Raw genomic sequence first — 27,434 nt, 5'->3', positions numbered from 1 at the left:
ATATAGGTTTGAGATCCTCTCGACCAGAATGTCTTGGGGGATTCCAAACCCACACATTTAATTTGCTTTATTTTTATCCTATTATGTTCTCTTACACCTTTTCTCTTCCTTGCCTCTCCTCACCCCCCTGTGGCAAGGAATCATTCTCCAGTTTCTGAGCTTCCTCATGCTGCTTCCAACTATGCAAACTCCCGCTATAGATTGGGTTATTACTGTCAAAGGGATATAATTCAAGACAATATGGATAAATAATGAATTAAAATGCCATGCGTGTGTCTGAATTTGATACCCAGAGTACTGAACAGAAGCACAGGGGCAGAGGGAGAAATAAGATCTAAGTGAGTATCTCCCCGTGTTTCACTTCAGGATTACACGGGGCTCGTCTGCTTCTTAATTATGTAAAGTTCCACTGGGAAATAAACCAGAAACCGTCCTTGGGGTTGGGGAAAGAAGCATCAAAACCTGGCTGGAGCAGCGCTGCCCCACTGAGTCCAGGGTGGTCAGAACCATCCATCCAAGGGAACTCGCCTCCCTCATTTTACCTGGGCATCTCTAAAGGGAAATATTTTTGTGGTCGTCATTTTTAACCGTTTCCATACTGGTAGATCAGTTCAGCTGCAAAGTTTAGCTGTGGCTTGGAGAGGGTTGAGCGGAAGGTCGCAGTGGTCCCCACCCCCTTCGGTAAGTCGGTCGTAGCTCTGGGCTCGGTGTGGTTCTGCACTGCCTCCAAAGCTGTTGAAGCTGCGAAGGACTTGAAGGCTTTCGAGTGCTCTGGTTGTGCTCATGTCTGCGCTGCTTTGTACGCGGTGTTGGGTCATGCGGACTTGTACAGGTACCAGGCACGTTCACCAGTCTAGTTCAATATCCTAATTTAATGTGTTTCACTTCAAGTAAGTTATTTCAGTCCTACACCGGTGCACGTGAGATCAAGTTCCTAGAATCATTCATTCCCAGGGTTTCGGCGTGGGTTGTACACACTCGTACACTCTGTACAGAGTGCAGACAAGGTGTTTCTTGGGTATACATTTTGCCAGTGTCTCACGTCATTATCTTGCCATTCACCTTTCTGATATGGAGAACTTGGAAGCACGTTTGTGACAGTGTTATTGCAGCCGTGGCTTAGCACACGTGACACAGGAGCAGCCCCCCAGGTTCCTCCCTGTTCCGTCTCCTCTGGCAAATCCTTCACCTCTGCGTGCTCCAGCTTTTCCTTCTGTGAAATGGGCACCTCCGTACTCATCTGTCTTTGTGAAGCATGTTGTGATCAGAGCACAGAGCTCAGTCTTTCTTACCTGAAAGAATATCTTTTGTCCCAGGCATTCCAGTGGGATTTGCTTCCTGGGCGCATTTTGGTGTCACATATGGGGCATGTTCTCACAGACATCGTGACAGTACCTTGACTCTTAGCTCTTAATATTTTTTTTTTTTTTTTTTTTCCTGGGGGTGACCATTGCTAATGATTCATTTAAATGCTGCCTATGGATTTGGCAGTGACTGATGGTGCTATGAAACCTGATATAGCTACTTGAACTCAGCAAAGCTATTTAAATTGCTTATTAACTGTGAGCTGAGCTACTTAAACTGTTGTTTTAGTTCAACTTCCTAGCCAGCAAGGTAGTGTCAAGTTTTACAAAAGTAATTTACATGTTTAAAATAAATTAATGTCTGTAATTCAGGGGATGTGAAAACAATGTTGTAAAAAAAAAAGCATCCAAGCAAAAAAAAAAAAAGTCTGCTTTGATGCCTGTTAAAGTCAATGTGAAGGTTCCTGCTGGCTGAAAACCATGGTCTCTGGGTCAAGCGACTGTTAAGGATCTCAGTGGACAAATGTTTACTTTAAAGGGAACAAATCTTTTCCTAAATCACCACTTTCTCCTACCCAGCATATCTGATAACTGCTGTTACCTCAATAGCAGATCTTAAACTTTAGCTATTTGAAAACCACAATATAACGCATTTCCAGCTGTAGGAATCTTTGTCTGAAAATACCACCTGATTTGTCTCTTGGTGTTGCAAGCCAAGGGCTAACACAACCAAGAAAGTGGCTCGCTTGTCTATGGCTCTGATTTTAGTGAGCTGTGCCTACTCATCTAATAGCTGTGGTCTGATTCAATTTGACCTCAATTTAAGCAGTCTAAGCTAACTTTCCAGTTATAAAGATGCTTCCTATAAATATAAATATTTCTTGTTATGAGGCATGTGGCAAGTATCCAGTTTGGATTAGACCTGTAAATCACTTCACTGCTGCTGAAGCTGTTATTTGTATTATCTGTTGGATTAAAACTTAACTAATTTAAATACCCTCTAGCAATAAAATTGAATTTTAAATCTGTTTTATAAATCATATCAACATGAAAATCAGGCTTCTGAGTGTTAGAAATCATTGCAGAAAGCTGTACAACAGTGTAGAAGTGTGTGCTATACAGGTTAATGATGAACTAGCTCATAGCACACATTTCTTTTGGCTGATATGAGATGGCTTCTCTGTGCTGCTTCCACAGGGGCTAAGGTGGCAAAGTAGTCCCGTCCAGCTGGGATCCATCCGTACCTCCCCTGGGTGGGCTTCCTCCAGGAAGGTGGGAAAAGGCGAGTTTCCAAACCTGGATCGATCAATGAAGTCACCTCATCTTAAGGAGACTGGATTCATGAACAAAACTCTGCCCCTCCTGTAATATTTTCATGAAAAGGTGCAGTTGGGGGCCTATATTTCTGAGAGCAGTCATATGTAATATTTTTATTATGCAGTGACATTTAAGAGCATTAGGGAAGTCTGCCTTCCATTCTTCCCTTCTGCTGTTAGCAGTAGTAATGTCCATTGGCCAACGTACACCTTTATTTGGGGAGTAAAAGGCAAACAAATGGCAGGACGAGGAAAGAAGAAGGTGAAGGAAGCAGAAGATGTGATGAAGCTAGTGTTATAGGAAGACATTCATTTTGGACAGCGTTCAAGCCGGCCTTTCCCGGTACCAGCAGTACTTTAGATACCATGGTGATAAGCTTCGCTTATGAAGCTCCGTAGCGTGGAATAGCATGTTGCAGGGGAAGTTTACCTTGGCCGTCGTCCAGCTCCCACTGAAATCCACGGGAGTCTTGCGCCAGCTCCCTCCAAAGTTTGGCCGAGCCATCTGTCCACGAGGGAAGGGGGCATCGTGGGACCCAGGAGTGGCGGGCGGATAACGGCACCCAACTTTCACTGCAAAGCCGGTGTCTCTCAAAGCAGGGCTGGGGCGAGTGTATGCCCAAACGCAGCTGCGTTGGTACTGTGAGCTCAGGGACTCTTTTTTGAGGTTTTAAGATCAGCAGCTTCAGTTCAGTTCCTAGCATAGCTCAGGGGGGCAGATTGTATCAGGCATCATCCAACTGGTGATGGTGTTGGTGTTCAAGGAAAGGGACTGAGATTTGGTAGATGCTGAAGCTGTTAATCTCATGATTTTTGAAGCAGCTGGCTGGGGATGCTTGATTCTTCACAGCCTTCGTTCCTTATGTAGCTATTCCCATTTTGCAGAGGCTGCTGTTCTGACTTGGAGAATTTGGTATCTCTATGTACAGATACAGGTGTCTGTACAAAATACAGTGGAAAAATCAGGTCCAGAGAACTTTGAGTTCTGGAGCAGTATGTTGGGTTCACTGAAATGGATGGGAAAACTCCGTCGACCTCAACAGTATGTATAAAACCTGTTATATGTAGTTCCTTTCTTCTATTTAACACAATTTAAATACTGTTAGAGAGGCAGGGAGCTTGGTGGGGTGGGGGGAAGGAAAAAAAAGAGCAAATAGCTAGATCATCATAAGGATTTGTGTATGCTTAGGATTTTGGTGTGGTTGCATTCAAGCGAGTGAACAAACCTGTAACGTCGGAGTGTTTCATCTAAGTCTGCCATCAAGTGAGAGACCTCGTTGCCTCTCACACAGTTATGTGAGGAGTTGGTAACAGTGCAGATAGATAGATGCATGTAACTGAATTTGGGCAAAAATCTGTGTGAATAAGCTCCAAGGAAAACATGGGATAGGGAGACATTATGAAGTAAGCTAATAAAAGAGCAGCAGAAAGAAATGATGAAGGAATGATTGGCATGAAAGACTGGGTTAAGAAAAAAATTATAGGGTCCACTAGAGATAAAAGTTCTGCAAATTACAATAGGAAAAATGTGCCAGTACCACAGCTAGTTTGAGTGCCCTGGTGCAAATTTCACCAAAATTTGCTCACATCAACAATGCTACAGAAAGAGTGAACAGAAAGAAAACTCAATGCTAAGAGAGCGATCATAGTCAAGTTGCTTTCAGCTACTCACCTAATTAATTACCACTGTTAATTTGATTATCGCTTGAGAAAACACTTATAAATAAAATATCCTCCGCAAAGTTGGGATGTCCCTCCAGCCCTTCTTTCTATTTGAAAAGAGGATGGTGAGTAGGTCTCCTGATAACAAAGGCATCATTTGAAATGTTAAAAAGAATTATTTGATGTTCAGTTCTTTTAAACTGAAAATAGTTTTAACTGGTTCAAGATCTGACAAAGTGTCTTAAACTGTTCAAGCATGTTCCCAGCGTGACTGAAACAGGCAGAGAGGAGCAATGAGTTTGCTGAGAACCCAAGAGCAAGGGCATCAACCTGGCTTTGCATCGAGATTTTCTGCAGTGCTGCATATTCATTTTATTTGTTCATTTGGCTCTATTAATGCAGTGCCTACAATAAATAGCCTCACCCATGAACATACATTTAAGGACGCGTAAGCATTTTGCATCAGCTGTTGGTTTTCCTGTTGACTTTGTGGTAGGGCGTGTGCTGAGTGGGAAGGTCCTCAGTCCCGGAGGCTGCTGCACGGTCGAATCTCTGCCTGCTTTCACCTTGAATGCTGGCCATCACGTTTGTGCACTTTGTGCACGGCAAATACAGCGTGTGACTTGTTTATACTGTGTTTTGGTCGTGGCTCTTCAGGATGTAAATGTGCTTAGGGGAACGTATTTCAGCTATGTTTCTCTGATAATTCAGCTGTACGCCGTAAATAGCTGACAATCCTGTTATTAAATCCCAGAATGTGACAAGGGCACTGCCTTCAAACGAAGACAGGAAGCGTTGAAGCTTGAGCATTAAAGAAGCACTTTTAATGGCAAGAGCAATTAGGCAGGGAATAGACCATTAGTATCAGGGAAGGTTACTGCTGCGCCGTAGCCACACATCACCCAGCACAGGTTAGAGACGGTGTGAGTAGGGGTTGTGTAATATGTACTCATGCAAAATGTACAAGATGAGATTGGGTGATGCAGTTGATCTTTGATTATATTTTTGATGACACATCCTAGCTGCTCTCTGCCTGTTTGTAAGAGAGAAATCTGCCCGCTGCTGCTGGCTTGGATGCTCTGTGCTTAGCTCATGTGTGACACGAGTAGCTGGCTGCTTACTCCTCATTGACGTAGCAACTATTAGAGGCTACTGGGCCCCCTTGCATCACTTGGAAATGCTTCGTAATGGTAATTTTGCCACTGGGGTCAGGATTAAAATGAAGATAATATTTTAAATAATTGATGCTCGAGGCGTTTTAGGATTTGTTTAAAAAAAATTGATGTTGCTGGATGACATCACCAAGCGGGACAGCCTGCTTAATGACTCATAGGGGAGCAGGAGGCTCTGCTGTGTAGGTGTGTTAGGATTTGTGGGCTTCATGTTGAAGGCTGGCAAGACTGGGAGCTTTAGCTGCAAAACAACTGTGGCTTTATCATAGAGAAGAGCGAGCAGATTTGACACAGGGGAAAGAGGGCCTGGCAGTGGAGGTGTGAGCAGGAGCGACTGCTGGTTACTGCGCAAAGCTTGTTCACTTCAGAGGCAAGGCATCCTCCTTTCCTGCCTCCCCCACGCACTAGTCTGATCTTATTTGTTTGACGTGGCTTATCAAAATGCAAGATTGTAAGCATTTCTGAAGTGACAAACTGTTTTCCTTCCGTCTGGAAGTTTCACTGCAGCCTACAGGATTTAGAAACTCGAACCCTGCTGCAATTAAAAAAGAAATTTTCTGTAGAAGTTGCACTCTTCTGCCTACACATCCAGGGGGCCTGAGAGAGCCCTCCAGAGCAGCCAGGTGGTGTTCCCTGTTAGCAGTTGCATTATAACAGTTGAACTCCTGTAGCTGCATTCTTATCAGGCGAGGTTTGGTACATCGGTGCAGCAAGACAGTAAAGGCCTCTTTGGAATACATCTAAAAATATGTAGTCAGCTTGTACAATATTTTTTTCTGAAGCTACTTCTAGTTGTACTGAGGATCCTTCCTTGTGGACTGTGAAATGGTGTGTATGAGTACTTACTGTATAAATACTCGTTTGCTTCTGCTTAACGCTTTGCAGTAGATCCTCATCAGGTATGGAACACTGTATTTTGGGGAGGGGGAAAAAAAATCTAAAATTTAAATTGTCCATGGCTCTGAAGGGAAATGTTAATTTTATTATGTGGAGGTGTGAGCATCTTATTTTCAGTATTCATTACTGATTATTTCATTCCTGGAAGAACAGGTAGTGTAGCCAGAGCTGGGAGTATTCAGCAAGGTTTTTCCTTTTGAAAGCATAGTACTTCAAGATGCACACTGTCTTTCCTTCATATTAATTGCTTTGCAGTGACTGACTCAAGTTCTTCATTTCTGGTGAGTTGCTTTGTGATACGTAACAGCGACACTTTGTTGTTGCCTTTGTTTCATTCCCTGGTTTTATCGGGCTTTTGTATTCTGGCTTCCCACTATAAATCTGTTGCACACATCTAAAATGTCTCCCTGCAGTTGTTTAAGTGGGAACATGTGATCTGTTTTGTGATATTGAAAACTGTCAATGAGAGCATTTGAAAAAAATGGGAGAAATGCTCTGAGAGGAGACGTGCAAAATGTCACCGACCAGAAGTCGGGGCTGCGCTGGGGCTCCGGGCTGCTTGGAGGATGCGTGGGTAAACCTCGGGAGAGTCTGACACCTTATTATTGTTTATTTCAGAGATGGTGATGTCTAAAGACAAGGCAGGAGCTGTGTTCTGGTGGGTAGTTCAGACAGCAGTGCAAAGATGGCAACTGTCTCTGCCATGACGTTGCCCCGTCTCTAACCAGGACGTACCTATGCACTGCCCCTCCAGGTAAAGCCCCTGCCTCTTACACCTTCATGTAGTCGAAACCCCTGGTAGCTCCAAAGCCAAAGTACTCCTCCTTGACCTGCCAGGAGGTTTCTGCCCAGACAGGGCAGCCCTGAGATGCTTATGGGCACAACATACACCCAAGGGCACAAGCGCTGCCCTTGGGTATACAAGGAGGAGATAAAAGCATCTTTGGACTCTATTTGTGTACACGTATAATCCAATGATTGTCATCATAATCCCCTCTCCTCCAGCTGGCATTGGGAGAAATTTATTCTTTTATGAAGCAATAAAGGAGATTTAGTTGCCTAAAACTTTACAGCACACAGGTGAATGAGAGCTCTCTTTTAATGATTATTTTATTTTGTGTTTGACAGCTGTTTGTCACTTACGTAGTCCATTACAGGACACAGCTAATTTTCTGTTCCCTGTTGTTGATAGAGGTGGTCGTTGTAAACTTGTATTTAATGGATCTTCTAAAAATGCTAATACATAAAAAGAGAGACTAATTTAGTTTATGGTTCTTTTCAAGATGAACAGAAACTGGCTTGACTGAGAACAGGGATTTGCCACTTCACTACACCCACCCAAATTCAAGGAAATTCAATTAAAACTTGAATCTCTAATCTCAGTTACAATGAAACACAATAGCTGCAGAGCAAGGGTCAGGTCCCACGTTGCAGAAAGGGAGCTGTTGCTTTGGGAGTTACTTGGGGTAGACGGGGAGGCTGCTCGCCGCCTCCCAGGCAGATCCAGAAGTGTGTGTGGGGCTCTGCTTCCTTGGGGAGCTTTCCTTTCCCTCTGTGCCTCTTTCACCTTCCTCTGTGCTTTGGAGCAGGGGAATAGGTGTTTGTGCATAACGTGAAATGGCACTTTGTCTTTTGAGAGATCCAAAGGACAAATAATGTCTTTAAAGTTTCTGTGCGATCCTCAGAGATGTTCCCCAGACAAAGTTCTGAGCATCTGTTTTTTGAGACCTTCAAAATTGCATATTATGGAAGATGCATCAGCTCTTGAGGACTTAGTCGTATGCAGCCTGATGCTCCCAACAATCTCTCCCGCCATGCTTTGCCTCCCCAGCCTGTGGTTTTGCAGAGGGCTGTGGGGAGGGCTTCCTTCTTCAGCTGGACCGAGCTCCTCCTGAAGCCTGGGGTAAACACCTCTCCTGCGGTTGTGGTTACCTGCTTTTCCCTCTGCAGGGAAGGTCTGAATTTACAAATCTCTCTGAATTTTTCAGTCTCAGAGCAGTAATCCTGCGTATATATTGTTTAGATCTTTGGAAGAACTTTTCTCCATTGAGTTAGAAATGAGGGTTTCAAATTCTATGGGGGAGAAGCTGCCCAAGTTTTTATATTTTAAGCTTAGAGTTTGGAACGGAATCAAAATATCTAATCCACTTTGCATTCCCTGTTTGGTCTTTCCTCCCTGCCTTATGAATTGGCGTCCTTGTCCTTAAGACATAGAGCAATATCGTGTGACTCTATAAGGCTTCTCCCATGAAATACCAAAGTAACATCGCACTGATTTGCAACGCACTTTCAAATAACTGTTAATTAGCATAAGTGACATGAGGTTCTACTGGAGAGGGTTTATGCTCATCAACTGCTTTACAGGATGACCTCTGAATTATTGGTCAGGAGAGAAAACAGACATACAACCGCTGGGAACAATTTGGGATGGTTCAGAGCTGCCTGTTATTCCCTAAAAGAATGACTGATTTCCATGAGTTAAACAGGGTGCTCCAAACTTTGCACCTTGGATCTAAGTTACTTTTCCTCCCTTTCTTTTCTTTTTTCGTCTCCTTTTGGCACTGCTCCTTCCCCCGCGGTGACATTGGAGCTGCCGCGGCTCCCTGCGGGGAGGACAGCCCGGCTGCTGCCCGGGGCGGCAGCAGCTCTGAGCCTGGGTCAAGGCGTTGGCTGCGGAGGCACATGGAAAAACACGGGGCTTGTCTGAGTTGTCTGGGGAGAAATGGGCAACTGAAATGCTCTTTTGCTGCCTTTCAGGGGTAGTAAAGCTTACTAAAAGAAAACTGTGTTTCAAGAGATCTGTAATAGAGGCCTTACAAGTCAAATCGATTTAATTCTTAGGGTGCTAAAGTGTGAACGTGCAAAAAGTATAGTAAGAATTTCTCACCAATTGGCACCTTATCCTCAGTGGCTGAGTGAGTACTTGATCCATTCTGCATACTAACACCAGGCACTAATTTTAGATCACAGCGACTACGAAGAGTACAGTTTCTAGCTCTTGACTTGCTGTATTTTACTTACGGCAAGTAGAGGAAACTGGTGCATAAACTTTTTTCTCCTCCAGTAAGGGAGGTGTCTGCCTCCAACTAGCAAGGAATCTCCTACCATGAGAGTGCACTCAAAAAATTACTGTGGAATACAAGACATGATTTTTAATCCTATTTTAAAACAAATAAATGTACGAAATTTTGTTCTGAAAATGAAGCAAAATATGATTCAATTTGCATAATATCTGTTATTATTCCAGCATAAAAGTCTGTCTAGAACTTATTGAGCTGATTTTGCTCACATCTGTTTGGTATAAATAAGCAGTAACTTGGAGTAGAAGAGGATCAGGTCTCCTGCATGTACTCTCCTGTTGTTTTGAAGGGTGAATTCGCTGCTGCATAAATCTCATAAAAGGTTCAAAGCCCCACAGCAGAAGTATTAGTAAAGGATGCAGCCATAAGCAGGTTGTGTCATCTGGGATGTGTGTCAGCCTGATGTATTATCCATCAAGTGCTTTGTTTGCATATGGTAAATACGAGGAGCTACGGGCTTTGTGCTGAAGTAGCACTGCAGAACTTAGCAATGGCTTATCCAGTCGGCAGTGAGCAGGATGAGCCTCTGGTCACCATCCAGCCGGTTTGGTTTGTTTCACAGGATTCCTGGGGCATAGTTCTGTCCTCTTGCAGTTGATTCCTCTCTTGGGAGCAGACATGTGGACAGCTAAATGCATGTAGTGCACGTATAGCCCTACTCCAGAGAGCCTACTGTCTCTGGTTTGGGCAGTCCTCCACTGCGTTTGCATGGGCCAGGGCTGGGTATGTGGCTACCTGTAAAAATAGGACAATAACTTCAATGTGTTTTCAACCAGAGAGCAGAGAAGGATTTAGAAAAAAATACCAGGAAAAGAAAGTATATGTATCAGTGTTGCCAACTCGCAGGGCAGCCGGCCTATCAAGCAGCAAATAGTGGCAACTAAATAAGGGCAATGCAGAACAGCTAAAACGAGGCATGTTATCCCCTGGCTATCGCAGCATCGCTGTACTCCAGCTGAGGACCCAGGACACAGCCGGTTTCATCAATAACTGTGTGATACCCGCAGGCCCTCGAGTCTGCACCGAACAGGAATCCTGGGAGAGAGCCCAATCCCGGCGTGCCGACCCATCAGACCCCATTGTTTTTTATCCCAGTTCATGGAAAAATTATTTTAGATCATCTCTTCACTTTAAACATTTTGGTAAGTGTTAATATACTTTCAGCGCAGTGGAAATAATCACCATATGGGTATAAGATTTGCCATCTGTCAAGAGATGCTGAACTACAATTAGTCCATGTAGGCCATTTATCAATCTATAAGTGACAATATTCACAGTCCTGGCAACTTTGGCTGCTGACAGAATCAGCACTTGTATGGGCCTACCTGTCTGGCTTTATTACAATCAATATATAAATGAGACAGAAAAAATCATGTCATTCAGCTGTGTCCTTCACCCTTGACAGAAAGGAAAAAAAAAAGTCTATGTTGGTGTAAATGAGACTGAGGAAATGTTATGCCTTAATTTTTGTACCACTAATTGGATTTTAAGTCTAGTAGACCTTAATTTTATAACGCAAAGCCAGATTTACTTGCAGTCTTTCAATCAAGGAATACCAGCAGGACAGAGTATGTCACAGGGGGAAAAATTATTATTAAATCCTCTCCTGTTGTATTAACTTCTAAGGCACAAAAAGCTAGATGAGAAACATGAGAAATGTGATCATTAGCACCATACAGGTAAGATTTTATTCTTCCAAGCTTTCTTGTTTGACTTCAGAAAAGTGAGAAGATGGCATTTCAGCAGAGTGAATATTTTTTTGAAAAAAGGTCAAGGCCTTTTTATTTTAAAATTACTAATGATCTGACACTATAAGGGATCTGACTTTTGACCGCTGCTGCAGAGCTAGCCCCTGGCAGGTGTCCTAGCTTGGCTGCTCAGGACTGTTAGCCTCCTGAAAACTTGGGTTAGATTTGTAATGGCTAATGCATATCCAGGAAATAACCTGAACTTCTTATTTGGCTTTACATATTACTCCGACTCATCTTACGAAATAAGTTTATAATAAGAATGTGTGCTATGTTTTGCTTATTCTACAAATTTTCAGCCAGCCCACACTAATTTTTGAGACTCTGCTGACATGAGAATGTAATTTTTTTTTTTTTTTGCATATTTGCATTATAGCTTGTAGTTATGGAACCTGCATTGCCTGAAAAATGCTGATACTTGAAATTAAATCCTCCCATAGCCCACACCTCGTGTAACCTGTACCTCGCATAACCCACAAAGTTGGAGGCATTGGCATGCAGAAATCAGAAGTGCTGAGGGAGCAGGGCTGCGGGGATCAGAAACGGGGGGCTGTTGAGGTTCAGGAATGTCTGGGATAAGTTTCTCCCACTATTACCTGCAAATATGCACAGCTTGCTTTACTGTGGTGTTAGCAAGTTGTAGGGGTTTAGTTTTGTGTTTTTACTGGTGTGTGTGTTTTCGTGGCAAGCGGAGTAGTGGATTTTTTTTTTTTTTGGTTTTGTAGATAGTGTGTTTCTCGTGTATAACCTGTTGGTTAAGTTTTTCAGATTTAGTAGTTTTTCTCTCTGAAGCACAGGAGATTATCAGAGGATCTTCACTTTTGTGCTGGAGTTGCTGACAGCTTTTAATACCAACAAATAAATGTACATATCTGAGATCTGTACTGTAAATCTCATGGCAACAGATGGTGTTATATTTTTAAAGATTAAAGTGAAAAACATTAGAAATTTCCTTTGTATTTTTATCTTGAAGCAGAAGAAATGTGTCATTCCATGATCTTATTGGCTGCTAGTAAATACATTAGTTTCAAGAACCGTGTCCCCCAGCTCCTTAGAGAGGTGCTGCCTGTGTGCTAGCAGACACCAAAATACTCTGGTTGTTGATTCTATTAGTCTATTAAAATTGCCAGAAAATGGAAATCTGCTTTCTTCCACATAGTCTAATTTAAACTGCATTGAATGGGGAATGACGCTGGCTTTAGCCGTGCTCGTTTGTGCCCAGCCCCTTGCCCTTTCCCGACTGCAGCTGCGGGTTCCTGGCGGTGAGCACAGGGATGCGCTTGCACTGGAACCTCTCCTTGCTGTTTTCAAGACACCGTCTTTGGTGGCCTGGACTACATTTGGTGATTTTTGCCTTCTAGATGGTTTGCTCTCAAAGGAGGCTGGTAGTAACAAATCTGTTTAAAGATGGCAGTGCTGTTGCCAGCCTGGTGCTGTTCTCAGCACGGGCAAGTTGATACGTGTACTGAAACCCAGTGCGGGCATTGGTTTGCACCTTTCTAATCCCTTACAGAGTAAATTGCTTATTCTTTAATTGCTTTTAATTTTTACATGCCTAAGTTTCATTAAAGGCGTGTATTAAACCATCTGTTGGCACCCTTTTTCTTGCTGTCCAATAAAGCACTCAGGCCCAAGTGTTTTATTAGCCCAGGTGCTCTGGCAGCATCCCCGGTCACAGTGTGTACCCAGCACGGGGTGCGTGCCGTGCCCTGCCTCTGCTGCCTGCCCGTGGCGGCGGCCACCGGGACAAGCAAAGCCCTATCGTTTTCTTCTGACGTTACAGTTGGTAGAATTCCTTATTTGATCCTTTAGGCTGCAGATCAAAAAGAGTTATACAACTTGTTCTTTAAACTGAACTGATTGGCTTTTTTTTTTCCCCCTAGTGTAAGTGGAAGAAAAGCCTCAGGGGAGAGCATTTGAATAGGGTATGGGAAAGCATATCGATAATTACATGCATGGATTAGTGCACAAAAGTACTCCCCTCCAAGGATCTGCTTAGTTCCGTGGTGTTTGAAATAATGGAGTGTTTAATCATATTATTTTGCAATAGTGAGGCTTTGATTATGCTACTGATTAAAATCAACTTTTCAGATTTCTTTGTGCAAAGATAACCTCATCTGCTATGCAAATTCTTACAGCATGGGAGAAGAAAAAGTCCTAAAGATAAGGATGCTGCCCTGGTGGTGTCAGTGGGTTTTACATGCACAGACATACATGTGGTCTTTCACTTCAATCTTAGGTTTGTGGGTACAATGTATTTTGATCATATATCCTCTGACATTTAATCTCTTCATTTTTTTAAATAAACACCAAATAGCGCACACAACCTCAAAGTATCCCCAAGCCTTCTGCCACGCAGAGGACATAGTGCAAAGGATTAATAATAATAATAATAATAATGACTCCGCTAGCATTCTAAAGGATTTTCCTGCTGGTTCACCAATTCAAAATAAATTACTCTCTTCCACCAACATTGTTTTTACATTATTTTCTACTCTTTGATCATGTCTCACCAATGCCAACTCTAGATGTGTACGGTGCCCGATGTGGGGTGAGGAGGCCAGGGGCGGCTGAGGCTGCTGGCACCTCATCTCCCCCAGCAAGGCCGGCGCCGGGGGCTCCTGGGCCGCGCGTGCAGGGTGGGCGAGGGCTCCGAGGAGCGCTGCCTCTTGGCTTTGGATGCTGCCTGAGGAGTTAACACAGGTCAGATCTGTACACTGGCTCCTTATTTCTCCTTTGTAAAACAAACCAACCAACCCCCATGGTGTTTTACCTGTGCATGAGAAAATTCACGGTGGCACAGAGCTGTGGTTTCGTTCGGGTTCGGCTGGGCTGCTCTGGCCGCAGCAGAGGCCGATGCGTGCCCCGCGGCGGGGAGCTGAGCGTTGCCCGCACACGGGGTGCCCCTGGGCCGGCTCAGCCCGCGCACCCCACCGTAATGAGCTCCCATGGGGTCCCTCCTGCTCCAGCCTCCCTGCGCTGTGGCAGAGGGTCTCGCCGAGGGCTTTCCAGAGCGGCCCCCAACATGTAAAATGCAAGGCGAGCGTGGGCCGGCGCTTCATGCTTTCTGACACCGGCTGCACGGGGTAAATTTTGGTGCATGCGGGCAGGTCTGTGAGCCAGAGCCCGGGGAGCTGTCACAGGCCCGGCGTTCCCCGGGTTTGCGCCTGGGTGGGGACTGCTGGCAGCGGGCGAGGCGCGGGGGAGCCTGCTCTCCCTCCCCGACAGACTTGGGCGCTCTGCGCCAAGATTTACACTTCCAATTTACAATAGCAATCTTTGCTGAAATATTACAATGCAAACATTGTGCCACAGAGGAGGCTGTGCTAAAAGCATTAACTCTACTGGAGCTGGGGCGAACCCAGAGGATGTAACTTTTAACTGATCCAGAGAAAGGGGAAGGCTTTGGGGGTCTGTTCATGTGCTGATGCAGCCTCATTCGTCAACAAGGGTAAGAGAGGTGCTGGGGGTAAACAGAGTGCAAGTATTTTTTCAGTTTAATAGAGCTTGAATTTATCCCTGTGCAAAAGGAAGGCCCTGTAAACATTACCGGGGGTGAAAATTTATGGATCTTCTTTCGATATCTTCTCAGGAAAAATCTCTGAACTAATCAGAGTAACACAACCAGTTTCACACACACGTGCCTCAGCTTGGTTTTTTCCAATAAATAACCATACCTGTGGAGGATTAGTTCAGGGTCCTCTCAGTTCCTGTCACTTATGTATGAGTGTTTATTCACAGTGTCTTGAAAGGTTAATAGCTGTCTGGAGATAGCCCAAAAATAAAGCGTGAGCTTTTTCACTGCCCAACTTAAGCCTTTTAATTTGTATATTGACTTCAGAAAGGCGTAATGGTATTGTGAGACCTTACAGATGTTACAATGATTTTCATACCGAGAGCTTTTTGTCCTCAAGATTTATTCTTATGGACTTACTCAGCCGCAAATCAAAAATGAGTTTAATTAAAGTCTGTGCTTTTAACAGAAAATTCCTCTTTAGCTAGCTAGGTTTTTTTCTTAATTTTTTTCTAAGTAACTGGAACTATTATGTTTCTTATAAATGCAAGAAGCACTTCTGCTAATTACATTCTGTCTATTGAAATAATAATGCTGGTAAAAGAAGGGAGCTGAAAAGATTGATTTTTTGCACGAATTTCATATATTTCTGCAGGTGAGTTGATATCAAATCTAGTATAAAGTGGGCACCAGAGAATCATGACTGTGGTTATTTGAATGAGTTGCACGACCTTACCCTCGATTAGCGCTGCTGCCAGATTCAGCACTTCTTTTCAACCTTGTCGCGAGATCAGCCTGCCTACAAAATAGGAATTTCAGCAGCTGAAAGACTGAAAAGAAGGACTTTGAGTAACTTATATTTAAAAAATAGCTGTTTCTTTTTCTTGTTTTCTCTTTTTCTAGGGACGGTGTAATTTCTGTCCTACTAGCCTGGGTTTTTCAGAAGTTGTTCCCCGTACCTGTCTATGTAGCCGCATTTCCACCCTGCAGCAGGGAACGCCACCCGGGAGCGCAGGGCTTGGCTCGCAGAGTACTGACAAATGCAGTTTAAGGGGTGCCTGCATATTTTTTTTTTTTTTTACAGAGAGAAAAAAGAAGAGCAAAAACCGAGTACAGTTGTCCCCTGTTAGCACAGCCTATCGCTCTGGGCCAGTTCTCCCATCCCTCATGTACAACAGATATTAAGGCCTCCCTCTTTTCTCTGCGCTCACCCTTCCTGCCCTGTATTGCTCAGGGTTGCTTCTCCATCCTTCCAAGTAATTTTTGCGGTGGGAATACCTGTGTGAGGAGGACTGTTTGCGCTGCAGGACAAATGGGAGCTGCCCAGGTCTGTGGAGCCCAGCAGCTCTGGGCAGACCTGTTTGCTCGGCTGCAGGCGGGTGGTTTGCCGGGCTGGCCTCCTGTCCCACCTTCCTCCACGTCGTGTAGGAGCAGTTGTTAAAACCACCGATAGCTTCTCTCCGGTCTGTAAAGACTGTTAATTTTTACAATAGTCTCTCTTGTTCAGTGGTGAATATTCAGCTGTTGACTTAGCCTTTTACATTCACGTAGTCAAAAACTTCCCTGGGTAGAAGATCTGGTATAAAACTGCCCTGCAATGATAGCGATAGCAAAGCTACAGAGAGGAAATGAGGCGATTTAATTTTATTTCCAGGCTTGCTGCTGGCTCTGTTATCCCAGGATGCCATCTCACTCTCCATGGCTGTTTCCTCAGGTGTAAAATGGAGCCATTACCCACCTGCTTGCTTCACGCTATGAGTTTTGCACCCTTGCAAGTTGAAGCAGGCTTTTCACTTCTGCTGGTTGTGTACGCTGACAGCCGGCACCAGAACTTGCCTGTCACAGCTGATGAGACCTGAATGACCTGGATTAATTAGCATATGCCAATCTGGGAGGGGAGCAAGCTGCCTGCTTTCATAATGCTGGTTTGCTGCTACCACATCTGTAAAATGTGCAGGTTTAGTGTTCGCCTCTCCCCAGCTCTGTGTGTTGTCTGTGCTGACCGAGCCCAGCCTGCTGTCCTGATCCCTGAGCCCAGCCGTGAACTGGGCACTGATGGACGTTGAGGTTATAATCTCGGGGAACTGGGCTGAAACAGCTGAATTTTCTGTTCGTGGTGGGTGTAAGGGGGATGTACTTGTCTGGACTGGAGTGCGTGCAGTGAGGCGAGGATGGGTCCTCCGACTTCATCCTCGGTCATCATTAAGAAGCTAATGCGTGTGGTTTTCTGCTTCCTGAAAAGATTTGATCCAAGGTGGCGTTAGCTTTCAATATATAGAAGTAACAGGCTGGAGGACAGCAGACTCTCTCTTTTGCTTTGAGCAAAGATTAATTTTGTGTATAAACTGCAACTGGTGTGCTAATTACCATGTCCGACACCATGAACTGTAACTTCTCCCCACAGCAGTTACGTCCTTCATCAGAGGTCTGCCTTTACTTGGATTTTGGTGTTTCAGGCAGAAGGATTGATTGTTTTTTAAAGTTTGAGATGTGCACATATGAACAAGGGAGTAGTGTTATGGGTAGATGAAACAGTATTTTCACAGGAAATTTTTAGGCGTCATTACTTGCTTGGACTTTCATCAAGATGAGCATTTCAAATAGGAGAAAAACCTCCATCCGTGAACTCAGGGGCCATCATGCATCAGTAAAATCTAGAAAGGCAAGGCAGCAGCAGCCTGGCAGGGCAGCTGCACACCCCGGCGCATGGGGACCCCCGGTGCCGGGGCTGCTGCTGGCTGAAGGGGGACATTTGGTGCCTTCTGGGGTCTTGGAGGAGAGCTTGCTGCTTTCAAGGGCCAGGATATATTTATTCAGTTTTGTTTGGGACTGAAGGCCCAAGTTTGCTGTGCTAATGTGTTCTTAGCCTTTGGAGCTGTGCATGCATTTTTGAGAAGTCAGAGGCACAGATACTGCTCGGTGGCTTTGGGAGCCGGCGCTGTTACCGTCCCAGTTTCGCACAGGAGTTGAGGGCAGCTGTCCGGTGGCCCGGTGGGAGAGCCCCGCATGCGCGGCTGCTGCGCCTGGGGAGGGTGGTGTGGGAACGGCAGTCCTCTTTTTAGCAACGTTGCTTGTTTTTGAATTATCATAAAGAAATACAAATAGCACTCCAAACTACATGTGAAAATATAGGTAAAGGATTAGTTCTTTTTATTGCACTGTCAGGCAGTAGTAGTGATGCTCAATCCAAATAACTATTGACACCAAGTTTATCGTGTTGCATTTAGCAAATAAAATTTTTTGCATCATGATCGGTGATGGGGGGTATGCCACAATGTAGGATTTTGCATTCACACCTACTCTTCTTCTTTCTTGAAAGATCCTCATTATCTAATACTTGTTATAGCAAATCACTGCAGATCTGCAGGCGCTGTCAGGTGCTATAAACCTCAGCATGTGCCTGACGCTGGCCTGTAGCAGGAAGCACCATGTTCCAAAAACTCTACACTGATGCGCTGTCTGCAGGCATGTGCATCCTCCACCAAATGGCAGCTCTATGAGGACATGTTCTTTTAAAAAAAAATATTTATTCTAATTGGTAAATTAGGCAGTTAATGCAAAGCTGTCTAGTATTAGTGTGGGGAGAGCACAAATAATCCTGTCCTGTACGCTAGGAATCCTTATCCCAGAAATTTTATGTGATCTGCTAATGAAAGTTTTAGCAAAATGTGCAAATAGTGGTTTTGCCTGTGGTGGAGTACCAGAGCTCCTGTCACAAATATGTTTGATGTTCCAGATCCTACAACAAGTAAAGGAGCTGTTTTGTTCTATTTACTGCTCGGTCAGCGCATCCACCTGGTGTGCACTGGACATTTTGCACATTTAAAAGAACTTGGGTGCTGATCCCCCAGGCACCCACGTGAGTCACTGTGTTTTATTTACTACCAAAAAAGATTGCTCCAATACAGAAGTGTTCACATCATCAGTGCCTTGTTCAGAGCCGGAGCCGGCACCATGTGGCCCTGCGCACGGCTGGGGTCTGGGGGCAGGGGCTCTCCCAGATGCCAGCTGGCCACCCAGCCAGGGCTCGCCGTGCCGTGGCTCCATCAGCCACCCATATACCACAGCCCTTACGGTGCTGGCTACCAGTCAGCAAAAGCTCTTTACAGCTGAAGTGATTTAAATCACTGGTTGTGCTCATGATTCAAATGATAAACAAGGAACTTTGAATTAAATAATTTGAACTTTTCCTAAGTGAGAGCTCATTGCCGTTGATTAGGAGGAGTAATATAAAACACATGGCTTGCAGCTAGTCACACACTTGTAAAATTTGGCATGGCTGTATATTAACCAGAAAGTGATACTGTATCTCACACAGCTGTGGGTGCAGTTGGTTAGCTCCAGAGTCTTGGTTTTTGCTTTTTAAATTCTTCAGAAAAGGTTTATGACATATTTCTACATTAATGGAGAATGATTGGTTTTTTTACTTGAGATTTGTCTTGTATGACACAAGGACTGAAATTAAAAGTCAACTAAAATGCGTAAAACTGTGACTTGAAAATCGCAGTCATATTTGTAAAACATGCTGGCCATATGTAATAATAAAAAAAGCTTATCAAAGTGCATTTCCTATCTTAATCTGCATTATTAAACAAAGAACTATTAGCTATAATTTAGGTCTCCATTTGCTACTTTTCAAGCAGCTTTACTCTGAACAGTGGATGTTACTGTCAAATTGATTTTTAAACTTTTTTTTTTTTTTTTTTAAAGGAGTAGCTAATCAATCATTCACAACTTTGGTTAAAATTCATGAGATTTTAAACATTCATAAATTCTCTTTGTCTTCTGATTGACGAGTCCGCAGCCTGGCTGGCAGCGCCACTGCTCCCTGCCTCCCCGGGCAAACCGGCAGTCTCGCGTAAGGACCAGCTTACAGGGGCTCAAACGGCGCAGGATGTGCTGCGGGAATTTCAAGTTAGCATTGCTGCTGTTTTAAGCATAAAACTTGATAAATCTCTGATAAAATGAAAAGGAAAGAAACCCTGGGAAATGAAGTCATTCCTCTATCAGTAAAATGCTTTCTTGAATGTCAGAAGTTGCAAGTGAGTAACGCAGAATAATCCTTCTCAATTTGGAGCTCTGTAAGGCCGTGGTAAGTCTTTTAAAAGTGTTTAATTCAGAATTTAATTTGAAAATTGAGTGCCACAGTTTTATTGTCGCCTGTGTGTGCTTCACTGGTTAAAGGAGTTTGGGATGCAATGAAGGAGGATGTTTTCCCCCCCCATATTAAAAGCTGCACCACTGGAGTTTGTCAAAGCTGTTGGCTTTGCTGACCCGCCGTGGTGTGAGGGAAAGCCTGGTGGCACCAGCTCCCGGTGCCGGTGGTGCCGGCTCATGGGCCCTGCCGATGGGTTTGGTCTCCTTGGGGTAACAGCTGAGCACAGACCTGCAGATGGATTCAGCAGCCGGCAGTGCGGCAGGGCAGGCACGGCCACAGAAATGCATCTTTTCTTAATTATTACGAGCCAGCACTGGGAAATTCTTCCAGGAGGTTGTGTCCTGGGGGCACTTCGTCTGCTCCAGGCGGTCAAAAATCAGTCCTGGGGCTTTGCTGCATTGTAGAGCCACCTACGGCGGAAAGGTCGAAGGCGTACGTGGAGAGCAAGCAACTGGCCCGTCCAAATTTGAGTCTCAACAAAAGGTCAACAGCTCACTTCTCTTGAATGAGTTAAAATGCTTAAGTTTACACATCACGTTTCCTTTTTTTAAAATAATTTGTCAACTAGCACACTATCACTGTGAGTGATAGGACTGCTGTTTGCACCCAGGAAGACAAAATGCACTTTTTTGTTTAGTAATCATAATGATTAGAAACATAGTCAGGTTTTGCCTTTACTTTTTAATAAAAGCCCCACACGAATGGATAAATGGCTATCTCAAACCCCGAGCTTCATTATCCATTAATTTATCTACTTGGATGCACATATACAGTTCCTGTTGACAGAAGGAGCGGCTCCAAGACTCCTGAAAAAACGGAAATAGATAGTTTTATCCTTCATTCTTCTTTTATTATCTCCAGATTTTCTTCATATGCTTACTGCTCCTGCTGCAGAGAGGCCAGGCATAGTTTTAACAGTGTTTTCTGGTATTGCTAAGATGAGTTAACAGAGTTAAAGTTGTTTGTGGAATATGTTTGCATGGAGGAAACTTCTGAAAGTTTAGACTGCAATATATAGGTCATATTACCATTAGCAAAAACAATTATTAGTAGAACCCACTAAAAATATAGAGCTAAGTAAAAGGCAAAATAAATTCAAAATTATTCTTCACTCCGGGAAAGTGTGTATTTTTAGAGTAAAAGAGTAAGCAGCTTGGGGGAGACTTCCCTTCTGTGCATTCCTTATTGCAAACAAACTTCATGACCTTCGTGGGCATTATGCTACTAATCCTGTGTAATGGATGATGGAAATATTTTTAAAATGTTATGGAGACGTGCCCCTTCTTTCCTCCCAGGTGAGGATGGTATCGGTTTTAGCGTGTGAAATGAGAGTCAGGTTCAGTAAGTTTCTGACGAGGAGGAGCTGACGCAAATGCTACTCTTTCAGAGCTGTAACATGACAGTCCCATTGTAATTTCAATTTATTTCATATAAGTTTTATGGGGTTCAGCACAGCTGTCCATCCAGAAACCTGCATGGCAGCCCCTGGAAAAATGTAAAACTTTGCATATGTCTTGCAAGGAGAAACCCATTGTTTCATTTTCTCCCTCCTGAAGCCTTGCTGGGCTTTGCAACCTCACTCCATCTTTCTGGACCTAATTCTACACTTAAATCACTTCATCTGTTTGATATTCATAAATTTACTCCCCTCGGTTTTAATTTAACTGCAGCGGTCAAACGTGTGATGTTTGATACAATTCCTACATACAGTACCTGAAGTCGTTCTGTTCTAAAAATGCACAGGTGGAGCTGAAGATTATAGAAATCTTAATTGAAACATAGTTCCAAAACTATGGGACCGAGAATAATAGAAGAGAATTATTTATATGAATAGGAAAGAATAGCACATGAGAGTGAGAGATCTCTCTGGCCTTTCACCTACCTCTTTTCATTTGCTTTGTGCCAAATTCAGCTTGGCAACCTTTTCAGTTTCCATGTGGTAAACATTTTTGGGTGGTAACTCTATTGTTGTACAACTGTTTTTGAATCCTGTCATAATTCTGTCAAGTGTAACTATTCATGATATAATATTTTGTATGTGATAAGAGTATATTGAGTGGTACACTTAATATAGACCATTATATACTGTAGCTTTTAAGAACTAAAAGCATAAAAATGTATATAAAGGCACAGTAGAGCTGGATTTGCAGTTCACTACTTCTTCTAAACTTGGATTAAAGGTATAGTTGGAAGGGAATTTAGTTTTATGGCCTTTAAGTCTTAATTCTGATCGTCAATGTAGGTGACTGTGTATCACGTTTTGTTCTTTTGGTCCTGCATCTTCGCTGCTTTTACCTGTGATTGTCACGTGTTGAAGGTAAAACAACCCCTCCACTGTGTGCACAATTTTCTTGATGAGGAAAAGCATCCGAGGAGGGCTGGTGTTTAGGAACAGGGTGTCAGGGGCAGTACATCATCCGCTGAGAGCTGAACTGAAAGGTAATACATATCAACACAGGGTTTTTGTTGTGTTTCTTTTCCCCCTCGCTCCCCGGGATGATTGACTGTTTTTGCATCTGATGAAATTTTCATGCACATCCACAGAGCAGTGGGATTCTAAGGATAGAGATTAATATTTCAGTAATTATACCATGCCTGTAGGTCGCCAGAGTCCTTGGTGCATCCACAGAGGAACGCTGGCTGTAGGTAGCAGTTCACAGGAATGCGCGGCAGGAGGAAATCCAGCCGTGGGGGGCTTGTTGTTGCTTTTGGCAAAATATGTGGATGGGGAAAGAAAGAACGCATGTGAGTGTCCTTTCCTGGAAATAAATATTTTGAGGAAAAGGTGGGTACCGAGTTAGTATAACATGGGGAGAAAAAAGCCGATTGCTTCCTGGGCTATGACAGTAACTTCAGGGTGCTGAGTGTCACGTAGCGATGCCAAGGAGAGGCACCCAAGGCTGGATCATGGCTCGGCAGCGTTACTGCTCTGCCTCTTCACTTGGGGGATTGCCAGGCGCTCTCTGTCTTGTGCTTTCAGCATGCCTGGTCAAGGCTGGGCTTCTGGGACATTTCATCTTCCGCAGACTCATGCATCCATTTCTCCTGTCCCTCCCTATTCCAGAGAACAGCCCATCTTCACCACCAGAGCCCATGTCTTCCAAATTGACCCCAGCACGAAGAAGAACTGGGTTCCCGCAAGCAAGCAGGCTGTAACTGTTTCCTACTTCTATGACAGCACGAGAAACAGCTATCGGATTATCAGTGTGGATGGAGCCAAGGTAGGAGGCTGATGGTACCCCGGCGTGTTTACTGTGCTGAGAGGATCGTGACTGTCAGCTCTGGCTGAAGATAGACATAGATGGGCTACATTAAGCACTTAAGTTCATAAATACTCACTTTTTTAATATAATCCATTATGGACACTTGTAGTGATAATTGGAAAAACACAGGGCACCTTAGAAGTGATTTTGCCAAACTGAATTGATTTTATCTCTGACTAGTTTGACTTCACAATCTTAATGAGCCAAGAGGTTTAAGTGTCCAAATGGAGTCTGTAGCACAGTATCTAAAACCACTACCCATATTAGGGAGATAAGGCTGAGGCCTTTTTGGTGAAAAAATGTTCTTTTTAAAGGGAATGAGGAGACAGATACGTGCAGACTAGAGCTTTTAATGTAAATGCCAACTGCATATGCACTTTTGCCTGGTTGAACTGTTTACAGGTTAGCAATTAGTTTTCTTCAGCTTTCACACTGGAGTTCATCAGCCTTAGGTGACAAATGAGGCATGAAGACTTTCCCCTCCTCACTCTTTTTTTTTCTTCTTTTGTTTTGCATTACCAGATAGTATGCTGAAGTATTTCCTGTAAGAATCCCGATCAGCCAGATTGAATGGGTTGCTCAGACAACTGGTTTTTATTACATACTAGATTTATCCCTCTGATTAGTCCCTCCAAAGTAACTTGTAAGGTGATGGCTTTCCCCTAGCAGAGCCCGGTCAGAGTTATAAGTTAAAACATTTCACTCATACAAAAATCATCGATCATTTCTGCCGAAGCACAAACCACAGGGTAACAAGACAAGTTTACAGCCTGTTTATCTGTGTTCCTGTTTGGATGAGGATGTTAAAATATCACTGTCCTGGGAGAGAGAGACTGCAGAAATCATCCCTTAATAAAGCTTTTCTATTTGTCATGCCTATTTCACATACTTGTTTTTCCAAACATCTCCTGTGCTATATTTGGGTATATATTGGCTTATAAATCAGCCATACTGGCTGCTTAAATTGATGGTAATGTTTCATTGACATCAGTACAGCATTAATATATCACCATCGTTATGCTGTTTGTGCCAGTGTGTTTCCAGAAACGCCAGCTAACTGCCCTGGCTGCCTTGGTTTGCAGTCAGTGCACACAACCCCTGCAACTTGCTGGGGAAAGCTGAGCCCCCCAAAATTTGCTTACACCCCATGGATATTCCTGCTCCTGTTTGGTCGAAGCTGGTGCTGTTGGCTTTAGGAACTCAGGCGAGTGTGACTTCCAAGCCAAAACTGCTGTACTTGCAGCAGTGGGTCGCTTGATTTGTGGATGTGCATGCATGCATTAAGACCAATTAATGAAAAGAAAGTAATTACTGTACATGGGAGGGGGAAGCTGCAGGGGCAGCATATGCCCACAGCCAGAGGTCCTGCCCAGAACTGCAAAGTGTGTTCTGAGAGCAAGATGGGCATCCACGCTTTGCTTTGTGATCTGCCCAAAAGACATTCAGAAGGAACCACCCCCCCATTTTAGCATGTCCCAGAAGAAGGTGAGCTTTCCATGATTAAAATTCTCTCCTGGGGCTTCCCAAGGAAGAATCAATTGCTCGCCACATGAATTATTCCTCTTGTATTGAACCTTTGCTGATTAAGGAACAGGTCGAGAAGAGATGCTGCCTTCACACTCACCTCTGGAGCGTCTCCAGTTACCCTGCCTGTCCATTTTAAGAGTGCTGATTTGGAAAAAGAAGGGTGTTTATACCCAAATAAGTTAAAAGTTGCTTTTCTCCCTCAAACAACTATCGTTTAGTGTTTTGACCTACTTTTCTAGCCAAAAATGAAACTGGGTAGGACTGCGAGGAAGAATATAGACAGCATCGGTTGGTGTTGTCCTGCTTTCAGTACATCTCACTGATGAGAATAAAGTCTTTCGTGTGTTAGCAAATACCAGATGGATTAGCATCACGGCATCGCTGTGGGCAGAAGGTATCTCTGTTTTAAAGACAAAAAAGCTGAAGCTCAAGTAAATTAAGGGACTTGGCCCTAGAAGGATGGTGGTGACGAAGGACGTGTGTCTCTTACAACTCTCCATCCTTGTCTGAACTGCAAAGGGGCTGTTCTAACAGTTTATTTTAGACAAACGTATACAATGCACATTGGCTTGCAGAGAAATTTCACTTAAATCCAACTTGTATGCAGCTGTTGGATTAATTTGGTGGTTTTTTTACCTTATGTTGACATTACATAGTGACAATAAAAGTATTTTAAAGTGATCAAGAATATAGGCCATTTCACTTAAACATTGTTCATTACCCGGTTTTATAAGCTTTATTTTATGTTCAGCATTCAACGTATCGCTCTGGGCAGCGTGTTGAATTGCAAGTATGCGGAGTAGCACAGGGCTGCTGAAACCCATTAGCACCGCTGTCGTGCAGAACATGGGGCAGGCCGCGTAACGTCAGCCCGATGAGTATTTAGTTTCCTGCTGATGCACCACCAACCCGATGGGCTGTGATTCTCGCAGGAGTGGCTTCCTCAGGCGGCTGCTGCTGCTGTCCCCGAAGGTCCAGACCCTCCACAGTCCCCTGTCCTTCAGCCCCATCCTCTCTTCTCCCAGCAGGCGTAGCCTGTCCCCTTCTCCTTCCTGGCAGGTCACTGTCCCTCGTCCCCAAACCCCTGGGGCACAGGAGGGTAAGGAGGGCTGTTGCAGGGCAGAGGGGAGTGGGAGAATTTAGGAGTGGGCTGAAGGGGGGGATTAAGGGAACCACTGAGCCCATGTGTCTGAAAGCATAAATACCGGGAACTCATTTTGTGAGCATGGCTGGCAGAGGGGCAGGGGAGTTGCTTGGCTCTGCTGCCTGGCACAGTAGGATGCTGCCTTCGGGTCCTTACCCGTTTGCCAAGTGGTGGGGAAGGACAGAAAGGCCTGGCTGGTACATGAGGAGGAGGTGAAGACGGACATTGCAGCAGAGCAAAATGGGACAAAAAGGGAGTAGGGTAAAGGGAGGGAGCAGAGTGAAGTCAAGGGAGCTTAACTCGTCCCTTGCAGCGGGATATGGAAGAGGCTAGTGCTGAAAACCAGGAGTCCAATATGACAGAGGGCAGCCAGGAGAGAGCGTACGCCATCCAGGTGCCAGGCTTCTTCCAAATCCTCTCAGTCCAACGACAAAAAAACCCATTGAAATGCCTGAGGAGTCAAGCACTGAGAAGCGGAGACCCTAGACTTGAAACAGCTTGTACCATTTTAATTCTTCGTGTTTGCAAAGCTAGAAGAGAACAGGTATTATAATTCCTGCTTCTTTCACAGAAAAGCAGGTGTTGTGGAAAGCAGCTTACAATTTATAGCAAAAGATTTCACAGATACCATACAAGCATGCACTGGATGATCTTAGCCAAGATACCGTTACCGAACAAGGGAATAGATTAGTATATCTTTTAATTACATTATAATTGACTTGTATGTTGTCAAGAAAGTAATTTCATCACGATGTTTTAAGAAGTTTCTAGCCAGAGGCTGTTTAAACAGCAGCATAATGAATGCTGGAGGAAATGATACAGTAAAATGCAAGGGCACACACTGATTCAGAGTTAATGAGGCAGCCAAGAGGCTTCAACATATGAAAGTGCCCAGCATTGTGGGCAAAAGTCAGCCCTGTTGAAAAATGACAAAATACGGCAATGGTGCAGGGAGAACATGAACTCCTAAGTGCCTGGTTGCTGTGTAGTGTGTGGGGGAAGCCACACACAGGGCTCCTCATTAAAAGTGACCTACATTGTTCTGCCTTTTAGAGGCAAAAAGAAAGTTTGAAAGCATGAAAATTACTCAGACCGATATCCTCTGTCATCCTCTGGAATAATGCATAGTAGTGCCCTGTTTGGTGGGTTTGTTTATTTTTTATAAATAGGAAATATGTGTTATCCAAACAATATTGACAAGGGGGAAAGGATGAGAAACTTGTTTCTGTATGGAATTGGAGAAGGAGATATTATCCCTCAGAAACAAGCTTCCATCCTCAATTTGAAATGTACAGATGTTACATTTCTACAGAACCTGTGATTGCAACAGCATCATTTTTATCTTTTGAGAAATAAGTTGTTAATAAGGAACATAAAGCTATCTTAAAAATTAATAGCCAGCAATAAAGTGAGACATTCTGAGACGGCAGCAGCAAAGTGACACAGCAAGAGTCATCTCATGCCAGTCCTAAGTTGTCTCTGTGAGATGCTTAAACAGATGACTAGAAAAAATAAAATCAGGGTTAAAAAAATAAATAGATTGCAAGAGTAATTTTCGTAAATACATGATACAGGAACAAAGACTTTGTGTTTCAGAGAAAAAAAAATTGTCGGCTGACACTCATTCCCAGTTGCTAGATCATTTAAAA

The 27,434-nt window shown here is 43.9% G+C and overlaps 1 protein-coding gene across 1 annotated transcript in view; it reads left to right on the top strand.

Moving 5' to 3' along the window:
- HOMER2 (homer scaffold protein 2) overlaps positions 1 to 27,434 on the top strand; it is a 58,935-nt gene that overhangs the window by 837 nt on the left and 30,664 nt on the right. The window contains exon 2 of the mRNA XM_082321046.1: positions 22,916 to 23,072. Within this exon, the coding sequence (XP_082177172.1) occupies positions 22,916 to 23,072 (157 nt within the window). The remainder of the gene's footprint in view (positions 1 to 22,915; positions 23,073 to 27,434) is intronic.

The sequence above is a fragment of the Platalea leucorodia genome (assembly GCF_965183815.1).
Source record: "Platalea leucorodia genome assembly, chromosome: 9".
NCBI classification, from domain to species: Eukaryota; Metazoa; Chordata; class Aves; order Pelecaniformes; family Threskiornithidae; genus Platalea; species Platalea leucorodia.
Note: the sequence above shows the minus strand (reverse complement) of the source record. Positions and strands in the feature narration are given on the sequence as shown.